Genomic DNA, 12,847 nt, shown 5'->3' with positions numbered 1-12,847 from the left:
CTTCCCTTTTTCTCTATCTCTATTTCTCTTCCCCCCCCTCCCATTTGGAGTGAAGCATCTCCTTAATTAGTACTGACATTTTTATATCTAAGCTCTGCTTCTGAGAGTTCCCAGTTTCTGACTTTAAGCTCTGGGCTTGTCTGTTGCTGGGACAGTCCAGAACCTTTCTCTTAGTGTGAATTACAAACTCATACTGCAGAGAGCAGTTTGTTTGGTATTGATTTTCACATCTAGTTTTTATTGATTGCTTTTTTTTAAACTAAGCTTTAAATTTAAAAAAAAAAAGAAGAAGAAAGAAAAAAAAGATATCTGTAGCCATAGTTTACATAGGGCACAGTAGGGTTAGGAGGCGAATTCAAGGTCAGAAACTGCTTCACATGAAGTCCGATAGCCAGAACCATGACAGCATCAAGAATGAGTTGAAGGTTAGGCTGCTAACAATATGGCTAATGGTTTTGAAAAGGCAAATATTAACTTCATGGGCACCTTGTTTAGTAGCATAGTAGGGGCACATCTACTTTCCCATCATGTACTAGGTGCTTTCATCCTGGGATTCTTGTATTTTGTTGAAAAATCTTCATGTTATTACTCAAAGGCCTTGTTTGCCTCCTCAGCAGTTTTCTCCTTGGTATTAAGGTCCAGGTCCAGGACATTCATCCAAACCCAATAGAAATGTTTAAATTTCTATCTCAGATAGAACTTTCCTCTCTCTTGTGCTGGGTATCTTCATTGCCCACTTTATTACCTGGCCACCAGAAGGATTTCCCTTGTAGATCTGAAAGCATGAACTACAATAGCTCAGGCTCTTGCTGCCCTGTGTACATAGTGGCTCTATTGCACATAGCCTCAGAAAGCCTTGGAGCACTGAACTCTTTTCATTCCTCTCAAGAGAAATATTCTGGGTTCTTTTCAATGACTCCTGTGGAAATAGCTCCACTGAGAAGTGCAAGGGAGAAAGGTTGGGTGGTCCTTGTTGCTGTCCATCTCTTCTTTAAGATAGAATATTTCAAGTAAATAATTGCAGTGGTGGCCAGCTTAACAAGATCCTTCTTGATTAGTTTTTTCAAGAGATCTTTGACAACCTGCATCTTCTAGGTATGATCACAGAACTTCATAGTCCCTCCCTCTACTTTCCCAGAGAGGTCGGTATATCCCATTTTAATGTAGCGCCTTACTGTATTCATATTTTCTTTTTGATTGCTATATCAAGTGACTGACACACTAGACTTTGTTGTTACTAAGTTTTAGTCATGTTCAATTCTTTGTGCCCCTGTTTGGGGTTTTGTTGGCAAAGATAGTGGAGTAGTTTGTCATTTATTTCTCTAGTTTAATTTACAGATTAGGAAATCAAACAGTAAGTGTCTAAGGGATTTTGAACTCAAGTTTTTGTGATTCTAGGCCCATCACTCTATCCACTGCGCCACCTAGCTGCCCCTTTATCCAAATTATTGTAAAAGAATGTTTTAAAAACATGGATCCATTATTAATATTGTTTTAGATGCATGTTCACACATGGGTAAATATATATATGTAAATATATGTATATAGATATATGTGTATATGTAGATATATGTATAGATGTGGGTACATGGATGGCTATGAATATGTATATAAATATATATATACGTATGTATATCTATGCTTAACTATAGCCTGCTTGGAATAGTGGAGAGGCGGGGGAAGGCAGAAATAAAGGAAGAAAAAGAGAATTAAGTAAAAAGTATACAGCAGAGAACAAAAGAATAACCTGGAAGCAAAGGAAGATGGACACTGATAAATATAATCTTTTTTATATATATGTGTGTGTGTGTGTGTGTGTGTGTGTGTGTGTGTGTATATGCTTTCTTGAAATGGAAATTTATTATTATATATTTTGAATCGTCCCTGATGTTCTGTTGAGCACATGACAATGTTTTGTTTATTTTCCTTTTCTGTCTTTTTCTATTCTGTTTTTTCTTATTTTGTATTTAGTTCAATTTAAAAAAAAAAAGAAAGAAAGAAAAGAAAAGAAGCACATACACAAAGGCATGGGGCCAAACAACTCCTTGGGGTATTTTCCAATGCTAACATTGAACCACTAACAATTATAATTTGAGAGTGGGCATCCAACCAGTTTTGAATCCATCTAATTGTGTTTAATTCATAACTCTCCAACTCCATAAGAATAGAATGAGGTTGGCTAAAAATCTAGATAAGTTGTATTTCACAGCATTCTCATCAGCTAGTTTTGCAATCCTGACAGAAAAAGTATTAAAATTAGTGTGGTGTGTTGTTTTTGTTATTGTTGTTCATCTTTCCTCTGGAAGAGGACCAATGACATCATGAGGATGATGTTTTAACATGCACGTGAATTTGATTTGAGTGAGGCAGAGCTGCACAAAGTCTTCAACTTGACTCCTCCAGAGTCATCAGAGATAGTGACAATACAAAGGTCAAGTCTGGTATGACCAGTTTTTAATAAAGCTAGAAAGGTTCTTTCCTACTGCTTCCCCTGTAAATGATCCATTCTTTAATTTTCTCAGGAATTGAAGTCAAGTTCACTGACTATATTTTGTACGCTTTTTTGAAAATTGGACATTGCCTTTCTCCAATCTTGTGGTACCACTTTCATTTTCCATGATCTCTCATATATTACCAATATTAGCATAGCAATTACATTTCAAAGTTATTTTTGGACCCAAAGGTGTCATTCATCTGAACCAGGTGACTTGAATTCATTAAGAGTAGCCAGGTGCTTCTTTATTGTCTCTTTCCTTATTTTAGTTACCAACTCCCTGTTGGTTATTTTTGTTTTGTCATCTTCAATTTAAGGGTCATTTTTCTGTACAGGAATTAAAAAAAAACAACTAAACTAAGAATTGAACAACTTTTCCTTATCTAGTCTCATCTATCCCATGCAAAGATCATTTTCCCTCCATGATCTTCTTTTTCACTAATTATAGCTTAAAAAAAAAAACCCAAAACCAAAAACCTTTTGTTATCCTCACATCCCATACTGACTTATGTATAAGACTGTGCCATTTCTTAGTTGCTATTATTCAAATCTAAATTGCTTGGTAAGTTTCTGTGCAGCCATGCCAGTCTCTTCAGACATACCCAATTTTTCCTTTTGTGTCTCTTCAGAACTTCATTCTTGAACATCTCTGATCCCTCCTGGGATAAATTCCCATCATTTTCTTTCAAGGAATGTTACTTGTTTTTCTTCTAAATAATTTGAAATCTGCTTTCCTAAAATCTGTATGTATCAGACTTTACCCAGACTTGCTCTTCTCTGTCATAAATTCTAGAGTTTCCATAACTTCCACCCCAGAATCAGAACCAGATCCAGGATGCTTGTTGGCTCCTATACCTTTTGAAGGATGAAATCATCATGAAGACAAATCAAGAAGTTATTAGCTCCTGGTTTTTTGTTTTTTGTTTTTTGTTTTTTGTTTTTTTCCTGATATAAGGGGAAGCTAGAGAGATCACAAGTGCTTCAACAGAGGTCTAGATAATTGCCTCATTACTACTATATCATGCCTATGTGCCGTTATTTTGATCTTATTTCCTAAACTCAAGTATTTTCTCTTTTTGTATAGGTAGTTTATAGCAAGGCTTCTTAAATTTTTCTTACTCAACCCCTTTTTAACTGAGAAATCTTTACATGGCCTTGGATATATAGTATGTAAATCAAACATTTGCTGATAATAAGTCAGTTTCACAACCCTCACATTCAGTTACAAGACCCCAAATGGGGTTGAAAACCTTAGTTTAAGAAGCTTAGATCTATAGTATATGCTCCAGTGACAGAACTACTTTTATTTTTCTCTTCTTTGACCTTCCCCACAATATTTTCTTCTTGTTTCTCCCCACTGCTTTACTCCTCTTTGTAGTCTACATTTTGGGTTTTTTGTTTTTAAATAAGTTATACCCATATAAAGCCATAATAGTTCAGTCATGAATTTTCCCCAAATCTGCCACTTAAGACCTCTAGTATCTCTTGTTTGTTGCCTCTTTGGGCATTTGTATATAGACATTGAAAGCTATGGTTTTTACTACTGAGTTCTTGAATATTTTTTCTTTTTAGGTGTTTTTAGATGTTCCAGCTGATATTCTTCCTTTGTGACTACAGTCTATAACAGGGCTGTTTAAACTTTTTCCATTTGTGATCCCTTTTCACTTGAGAAATTGTTGTGAGACTCCAGGCATATTAGATATATAAAATAGGTATGCAAATCCAGTTTTTACTGATAATAAATAAAAATTTCATGACTCTCACTTTGAATTATGAGACCCCATAAGGGGTCAAAAACGACAATATAAGAAGCTGGGCTCTATAGTATTTAGATATCAAATGAGATAATATCTGTAAAACTCTTAGTACAGTACTTGGCACATAGTAAGCAATATAAATGCTTATTATCTTATCTTCTTCCCTATCTAACTTAAGTGATATATATATATATAAAAGCAGTCTCCTTATCTAACCTTCCCCCTTTTTAAAAAATGTAAAGTCCTTTGATTAATTTTGAATTTGTGGAGAATTTGTTGGTTCCATTACCAAGTACTACAGCAACAGATTCATAGTTCCTCCTCTGCTCTTCATCTTTCTCCTCCACAGATTCTATACAACACCCCTTGGAGAGGCTGACTTGCTTCAAAGGTTCTTAAACAACGGGTCAGGCCTAGGGAAACAAAGAAGGTTAGTAGGGTTTTTGAGGATTAGGGCAGCCCATGATCGAGAAGGCTAGCTTATTGTAAATTGTCAGCTTTTATACCAAAATCAGTAAAAAGAAACAGAAGAACTTTTCAGGAACAAACAAGCAAAAATATGAAGGGATCATCATTAGCTAATATAATTGTAATAGTTCCACATGAGGAGTTGGAGATGGGGTGGGGGGAGGAAAGTAGATACTATAAAATAATGAGAGGAGACTCAGAAGTTGTTCTACTACTTATAGGGTACAACTTCGTAATGCTTAGAAGAGGAGTTTAGTTTGGAAACAGTTGACCATAGGTGCTCCTCTGGGTTCTTAAGCAGGGAAATGACATGAAGAACATTTTTATAACTTCTTTGTTGGGAAAGAATATATAGACTTCAAAACTTTTTTTAATTGCAATTTTCAAGGGTGATGATAAAGTCTCTGGTTTATCAAAATACACAGTGAGTTGATGATTTATTAGAATTCATCTAGAAACAAGTTTGGGTAGAGAACCTAAAGCCGTGGCTTTTTGTACTTCCTAAACACAGCTAATGCCTGAATTGTGCTTAAAATAAATGTTTGTCTTAGGATTCAGATGTAGTGCCAGTAGTATCTCTGCCCAGACAGATCACTTCTTGGAAGAGCATGGGCACTTTTGAGAAGTAACAGTGTCTCAATAGGAAGGCCACTTTTGAGGGAACCCTATGAACAATGAAGGGCCCTAAATTGGCAGACTAATTAAAATCTCTGAAAGCCAGAGCTGCCATCAAGAACTTTGAGCCTGGCGCCTAAAGAAAAATGGTTTGATCCAGGAAAGTGCCCTCCCTACAAGCCATTGTAGCTCTTTTCACAAAAACAGCCTTATTGAAATGAATCCTTTCTAAATCTTGGAGTGGTAGACTGGGGTAGAGAGTTAGGAGCAGTCTCCCAATTGGTAAGAGAGAAAATGCCAAGTTTTTGGAGACAAATATTTATTATTTGGTTACTAAAGGGACATTTTTAAAGGATTTCAAAAATTCACCCATCTTGCTTCCTAATAATTGTCCTGAGGTAAAAGCATGACAACTTCCAGACCAGGAATAGCTGTGGAAGTTGACTATTGCTCCAGGGATACACTGTGTGCTCCTGGATCAGGAACACAAGTGATTTACTTTAGCTGATTATGAACTGAGACCTTTTTTCTACCACCCCAGGAGGCCTAAGGGACTCAAAATGGATTAGCACAAAGGAAGAAAGACTTATCTTCATTTTCTTCTTGTAGGAGAAGTGGTGAATACCCATGGTCCCGTGGAACCTGACAAAGACAACATCCGTCAAGAGCCCTATACCTTGCCCCAGGGCTTCACCTGGGATGCCTTGGACCTAGGGGACCGAGGTGTGGTAAGTAAGCCCTAGACCCATCTAACTGGCTTCTAGCTGGCCACTTAACAAATATTTAACACCAAAATCTCACTCCACCTGAGAGAATCTTCTGGAGACTGCTTTTACTCAAGGTTTCTCCCCTTTCACAATGGAATCAAATAAACTTGAGATTCAAAGTAGATTTTATACTTTGTACAGGGACTTTTTAAGATTCCTTGTGAATTTGTCTTGATTTTTCTGACAAATTGAAGGCCATCTTCCTCTGCTACTTTATTCAAATGCCTTTTTCCCTCTTGTCCTCCTAGTCTGTACCTGACTGATTATTTTATGAAGGTTTCTCTCTGCTCTCATTTTACCCTAGCATATCTGTTCTACTGAAGCATCACCACTCATTAGATCTTTGGAAATAATGGTAGAAACTGTTTTGCATTTCTGGATTTTAATGCCAAATTCAGGTCACTTGGTAACTAGTGAGGACTTCACAAAATAAAATGTCAGGTTGGGCCAAACAATTTCAGTGGACCAAAGACTGGAAAGCAGGACATAATGGGAATTAGTTGTGATTTTATTTAGAACATTCTTTTAATTTTTTTTTAATGCCTACCTTAAATTAAAAAAAAAAAAAAAAAAACCTTCCAATTATATGTAAAGGTAGTTTGCAACATTTATCTTTATAATATTTTGAATTCCAAATCTCTCTCTCCCCCTCTTTTTTATTCCCTCTCCCCAAAATGGCAAGCAATCTGATATAGTTATACATGTACAATAATAGCAATAATGTTAAACCTTTTTCAACATTTTTATGAAAGAAGATTCAGAACAAAAGGGAAAAATCATGAGAAAGAAACTTTTTCTATCTGCATTCAGACTCTATAGTTCTTTCTCTGGATGTGGATAATATTTTCCATCATGAGTTCCTTGGAATTGTCGTAGATCATTGCATTTCTGAGAAGAGCTAAGTCTATCGTAGTTGATCCAATATTGCATAATGTTGCTGTTATTGTGTACAATGTTTTTCTGATTCTGCTAACTTCATTCAGCATTCTCCAAGAATTAGTTTTCCCTAAAACATTTACACATATTAAATGGGAGTACTCACAAATCTCTTTTGTTGTAGTAAATTCAACTTGAGTTTAATGGTTTTCTTACTCTGTCAGTAATATGTTTTAAGAACACAGCTATATTCCTCTGTATCTCAGCTTTCCATTAGTAACTATAGCATGTACTTCTAGAATCTCTGACAACCTTGGGGGAAAGAGTTCAAAGCTTCATCTTAGTATTTGAGTGTTAAGTCTTGTACAAATAAAAGGAGGCCAAGCAGTTCTCAAGCCTGTGCCTTATATAGCAAAAAATAGCTCTTTAATAGATCCTCTTGTTTTTCTTCAGCTTAAAGAACTGTACACTCTCCTGAATGAGAATTATGTGGAAGATGATGACAACATGTTCCGATTTGATTACTCACCAGAATTCCTTTTATGGTGAGTCTTGAATGCTTTCTTATGGCAAGTAGAGTGGGAGGTTGATAGATTTTAGACACCAGGAAGTACTGTACACTTCAGAATAACAAATTAAATAGAAAGAAATCTAGCATAAATTTTTGATTCCTGCTTGCCCCAAGCCTGAGTTAAAGAGGAAGAACTTAAATCTTGAATGGACTGTTGACAAATTGTTAGAGTCATTAAAGCTGTCATAATGGACAATGAATCTTAGAAGAAGGTAAACTTTGTGTGTCTCACCTGTACCCTTGGTTCTGTTAAAGAGGGAATAAGTGGAAAAACCATTTTGAAGAAAGTGAAGGGAATTCTCCCCTCCCACTCCTGATTTCTAAACCCCCGAGGCAGCATCCTCAGTTATGTGAAAAAGGGGACCTTATAGCCTTTACTTAATTGACATAGTCTTGTTGAGCAGGGCCTAGACTAACCATTGAAGAAAGTGAGAGGGAAGTAGCAGAGCATTAAAAAGGAGTCTAAGAAGCAGGCCCTAGAACACTGTAGTGTTTCAGGATATGAAGGAAGATGCCTCATGGTATCTCAGCCTTAGTTCGTTTGAAAATGTTTTGTTTGCTAAATGTTTCTTCTGCTTTTTATGTTTCTTTAAATTTAACTTTTAATTTTCAAAAATTATATTTTGTTTAAAACAACAAGAAAATTGAGGGCTAGCCACTAGCCAGAGAGAATTGTTGGTCAGTAAAACACTGAAAGGAACCTTTGTTCATTTGTTTTGAAATGGTAGGCTGCATCCCCAAGTTTTGGCATTTTGCTGTAATGATATGTTGCTTCTATGATTTACTTTGATCTATCCTTTAGGATTAAATTATTTCATCTCATTTAAATGGGAAGCCTTTCTGCAAAGGCTCTTTATTGATTATAATATTTATTGCTTTGTGGTCAATAAAGGATATGACTGGTAGAGTAGGTGAGAAAGAATTGGATAATTTCTTCTAGGTGAATCTCAAAGCCAAGAAAGATAACCTGGCAGAAGAGGCTGTCTCATATTCAGTTGCAATGAAAGAATTCTGTCTTAAAGAGAAGCAGCCCCTGGACATAGAATTGTGGGATGAGTAAGAATTACTGCTATTTAATCGTGACACAGACCAATAAAGTCTTCTTTTCTACTTCTAGGGCTCTTCGCCCTCCAGGATGGCTCCCCCAGTGGCACTGTGGAGTCCGAGTCATCTCAAGCAAGAAATTGGTGGGCTTCATTAGTGCTATTCCTGCAAGCATCCATATCTATGACACGTAAGTCTTAACTGCTGCCTTGGAGAGAAACACTGGGGGTAGAGGGAGAGGTGATGTCTAAACTTAGGGATATTTCCATAACAAGAACCTCCTGCTATACTCTGAGATGCCACTATTATTGTCATTTGTGTCTAGAAGCATCCTGCAAGGTACCCAGCTAAGGTGCATGCAGGAACAAAGGCAACTTCTTTAAGTTCCTGACCTAGACAGAAATTCTCATTTATGCTAATTTAGAAAGAGAAAGTGAACCCCCAAACCATATTCCAGGTATGGATCATTAAAAAATTGAAGTTTGAACTCTTAGACATTATTCCCAGCACTATCTCACTTCTCTGTGTTATGAATTAGAACTGGAAAAATACTCAGAGATGATCTAATCTAACTCCTTCATTTTATAGATGAGGACACTGGACTCCATGCAAGTTCAGGTGACTTCCAAGGTCACAGATATGGTGATAACATGTAAAATGTTTTACAAACCTTAAGATGGCATATAAATGCTAGTTATTATCATTATTAATGACCATGGAAATCAGACAGCTTAACTTCCCCATTATTCTTTTTCTCCACATGGATAGAATTCATCTTCAGTTCCTCTTCCCTTCCCTTCCCTTCAAAGAACACGCACCCTAAATTGTTTTGAATTAACATGGCCAGAAAACTCTGTAGAAGACAACCAGTCAACCAAACAGGGAAGTGATTTTGTGATCTTTGGAAGTGAAAGAAGGCAAATCTGAAATAAAATCAGATCCAACAAGCTGGCTCCTCACCTCCACCCAAACATAGTAGCAATTCTTACTCAATATTAAATATATCTATTAATAAAAGCAGAATGGGAGAAAATATTTCTGCCAAAAGGGCCTCTGACTTCTCTCAAGAACTTGGTTTCTCCTTCCAGAGAGAAGAAGATGGTAGAGATCAACTTTCTGTGTGTCCACAAGAAATTGCGTTCCAAGCGGGTGGCACCAGTGCTGATTAGAGAGATAACCCGAAGAGTCCACTTGGAGGGCATCTTCCAGGCTGTTTACACTGCTGGAGTCGTACTACCCAAACCTGTCGGCACTTGCAGGTAAAATCCCACCCTGCTCAGTGCTGGGAATAATTCTGATGAGTATTTGAATTGTGACCTCAAGGATTTTCTCTTTTTCCCTAAATCCCACCAGTGCTGACCCTAAACTGGGACTCATAAAACCTAAGTTCTAGTGCCTCCCATGTCCCTAAATTGCTGATTGACTTGGAGCCATTCTTTAAAATGAAAAGATTCCCTTACTGGGAATCCAGTATACCCTTACTAAATTGAAATAAAAGATCTATTTTTAAAGTAAAATCATTAAATAAATTCAGTGGCTTTAAGTAGAAATAATATTGTAATCAATTATTGCCTTTTTTGTTGACGTGGCCCCAAATTCCAGGAGAAAGAATGTTGGTTGGCTCTCTTCTCATTTATTTGCTGTGGAAAGACAAGAGGGTTGCCTTTTGAGCTTTAGTCTTCTTTTTAAGAAGGGAGAGAAAAAAGCATGGCCAATGGCGCAGCCATCTGAGCATCAGAAGCCTGGCTCTGTTCTTCAGTCCTTGGAAAATGTTTGTATCCCCATTAAAGTTGAATGTGGGTCTATCCTGCCATCTTCTGGCCATCTAGAGACTTACATGCCCTCGTCCTCTAAATTGGCCAGCACCTCCTAAGGATAGTAATCCTGCCTCTCCACAGGTACTGGCACCGGTCCCTTAACCCACGGAAGTTGATTGAAGTGAAATTTTCACATTTGAGTAGGAACATGACCATGCAGCGCACCATGAAGCTGTATCGGCTCCCAGAGGTAGGTGGTGGTCAATCATCATGACGGTAGTGGCTGTACTAGCTGTGATTGAAAGCCAACTTCTCTGGGAGTTGGAGGAGGGAGGGAAGCAGAGAAGCCCTGCTATCAGGTGCCATGTACTTAGAGAATACTGCTTCTTTTTTATAGTAACCTAAGTAGAGAATAACTAGGTCCTGAAAATGTAGAAAGAACTTTTGTGGTCAGTTAGTCCAACCTCCTCTCTTTTACATAAGATAGAGAAACTGGTAGGTAAATCTATTGCCATAGAATTCATATGTACAGTAGTGCATTTCCAAACAATTGCATTTTATATTACTTGCTACTTATATAACATTGCTCCCTATGAACTAAACAAACTACTTATTTTAATTAAATGCATCTTAAATGCTCATGAACAGAATTTGCAATAGATGTCTAAATCCCTAGATTTTGTTCCTGCTTTTTCTTCTAGAGGTGGGATGGTGGGATGACCATTCAGTTTTCAAGGATCATTAAATTATAGAACTGAAGGGCAAATTGGAAAACATTTAATTCAGGCTTCTCATTTTACAGATAGTGATTTTATAGAAGCTACTTGCCAATGTTAGTAGCAAAGACCAGGTCTAGAGTCCAGGTTTTCTATGTGAGCTTGAGAATTACTTACTTTTTTTTTTTTTTGTTTTGATTTTGCAACATGAGACCAGTGCCACTGAATTCTAGAAAAAAGCGATGTTTCAAAACCCCATCTTGGCTCCAGAAAATTTCCACTCTGTGGTCAATCAATAAATATCTTTGAATGCGCACTGTACTGTGAGCCATAGAACAATGGGCCTACATTATTAGGTACTAGTTAGGGGAGTCTCTCCAGATACTAACTCATCTCCCCTTGCAAGTCTCTTGATGCCCTGTCCTAAGGACAGTATGTTACTCAGAAAAGTCACTCTTTTTTTCATCTTGTTGAAATGCCACCATGGCTATCCTGTATCCTTGTCCTGCACAGAATTTTAGGTATTTTTGTACAAATGCCAGCCTAAATCTGGGCATTCCGAAGTCAGGTCCAAGGTAGTAGGGAGTTTCCAAGCCTAGGGGACAGAATTGGACTGGAGCTGTGGTTCATTTAAATAGGGAATTCCCAATAGACAGCCTCCTCTTCCTGATGCAAATTAATGCCTTTTCTAGAACTCTCCTAGTCGTGTAGAGCTCCCAGAGTGTGGAGAGATTGACTTGTCCAAGGCCATATAGCCAGGGGGTGGGTAGACTGGGATCCAGTCTTTTGACTCCGAGGCCAGCTTTTTCTCCACAATGCCATGCTGCCTCTTCTCTGAGGATAAGGTTTTGTTTTGTTTTTTAATAGAATTTTATTTTTCCAAATATATGCAAAAATAGTTTTCGACATTCATCTTGGCAAACTTTGTGTTTTAGGATAAATTTTTTAAAGTAATTTATTGTCTTAAGAAAAACAAGTTGTATCAGGCTATTGGTGAGAATGACTGAGTTAACTCTACCAAATTGTTTTCATATGGATAGACTTAACCATGGTTATGGTCCAGGGGCCAAAAGACACTCAAGTATAGCATTTGCTTCTACCTTTTCATTCTGCCAAGAGTTGTCCTAAGGAAAGCAACTATGGTAGGACTTAGATCTGAGGGAAATGCGGCATCTTTCCCATTAACTGTATATACTACTTGTAGGTTAGCTAGATGGCACAATGGATAGAGTGTCAGGGTCTCGAGTCAGGAAGAGTTCAGATCTGGCCTTAGACATTTGCTTAGCTGTGGGACTCTGGGCAAGTCAGTTGGCTTTGTTTGCCTCTGTTCCTTGTCTGGATGAGATAAGCTGGAGAGGGAAATGAGAAACTGCTCCAGTATCTTTACCAAGAAACCTCCAAGAAAGGTCACCATATGTAACTGACAATATTTAATTTCTGGGTGATGTGGATAGAGCTTAATATGTAGGTCCTCTTTGAAGCTGAGAGTCCATCTGATTATGTCTTCTCCTTTTAGACTCCAAAAACATCTGGGTTGCGGCCCATGGAAAAGAAGGACATTCCAGTGGTGCACCAGCTCCTGACCAAGTACTTGAAGCAGTTCCACCTGACCCCCGTCATGAGCCAGGAAGAGGTGGAACACTGGTTCTTCCCTCAGGAGAACATCATCGACACTTTTGTGGTGGAGGTGAGGGACTCCACAGCCTGCATCAGTGCTTTAAAGAAAGGGGATAGCTTTAGCTGGATCTCTAGAGCAGGGGAAAATCTCCCCCGCCCTTTCCC

At 37.7% G+C, this 12,847-nt stretch overlaps 1 protein-coding gene across 1 annotated transcript in view; it reads left to right on the top strand.

Annotated features, from left to right (window-relative positions):
- NMT1 (N-myristoyltransferase 1) overlaps window positions 1-12,847 on the top strand; it is a 54,544-nt gene that overhangs the window by 37,817 nt on the left and 3,880 nt on the right. The window contains exons 4-9 of the mRNA XM_074261031.1: window positions 5,944-6,062; window positions 7,431-7,522; window positions 8,666-8,782; window positions 9,681-9,851; window positions 10,491-10,599; window positions 12,582-12,752. Coding sequence (XP_074117132.1) covers window positions 5,944-6,062; window positions 7,431-7,522; window positions 8,666-8,782; window positions 9,681-9,851; window positions 10,491-10,599; window positions 12,582-12,752 — 779 coding nt within the window. The remainder of the gene's footprint in view (window positions 1-5,943; window positions 6,063-7,430; window positions 7,523-8,665; window positions 8,783-9,680; window positions 9,852-10,490; window positions 10,600-12,581; window positions 12,753-12,847) is intronic.

This window comes from Sminthopsis crassicaudata, chromosome 4, assembly GCF_048593235.1.
Source record: "Sminthopsis crassicaudata isolate SCR6 chromosome 4, ASM4859323v1, whole genome shotgun sequence".
NCBI lineage: Eukaryota > Metazoa > Chordata > Mammalia > Dasyuromorphia > Dasyuridae > Sminthopsis > Sminthopsis crassicaudata.
The sequence above is the reverse complement of the archived record's forward strand: the minus strand, read 5'-3'. Positions and strand labels throughout refer to the sequence as shown.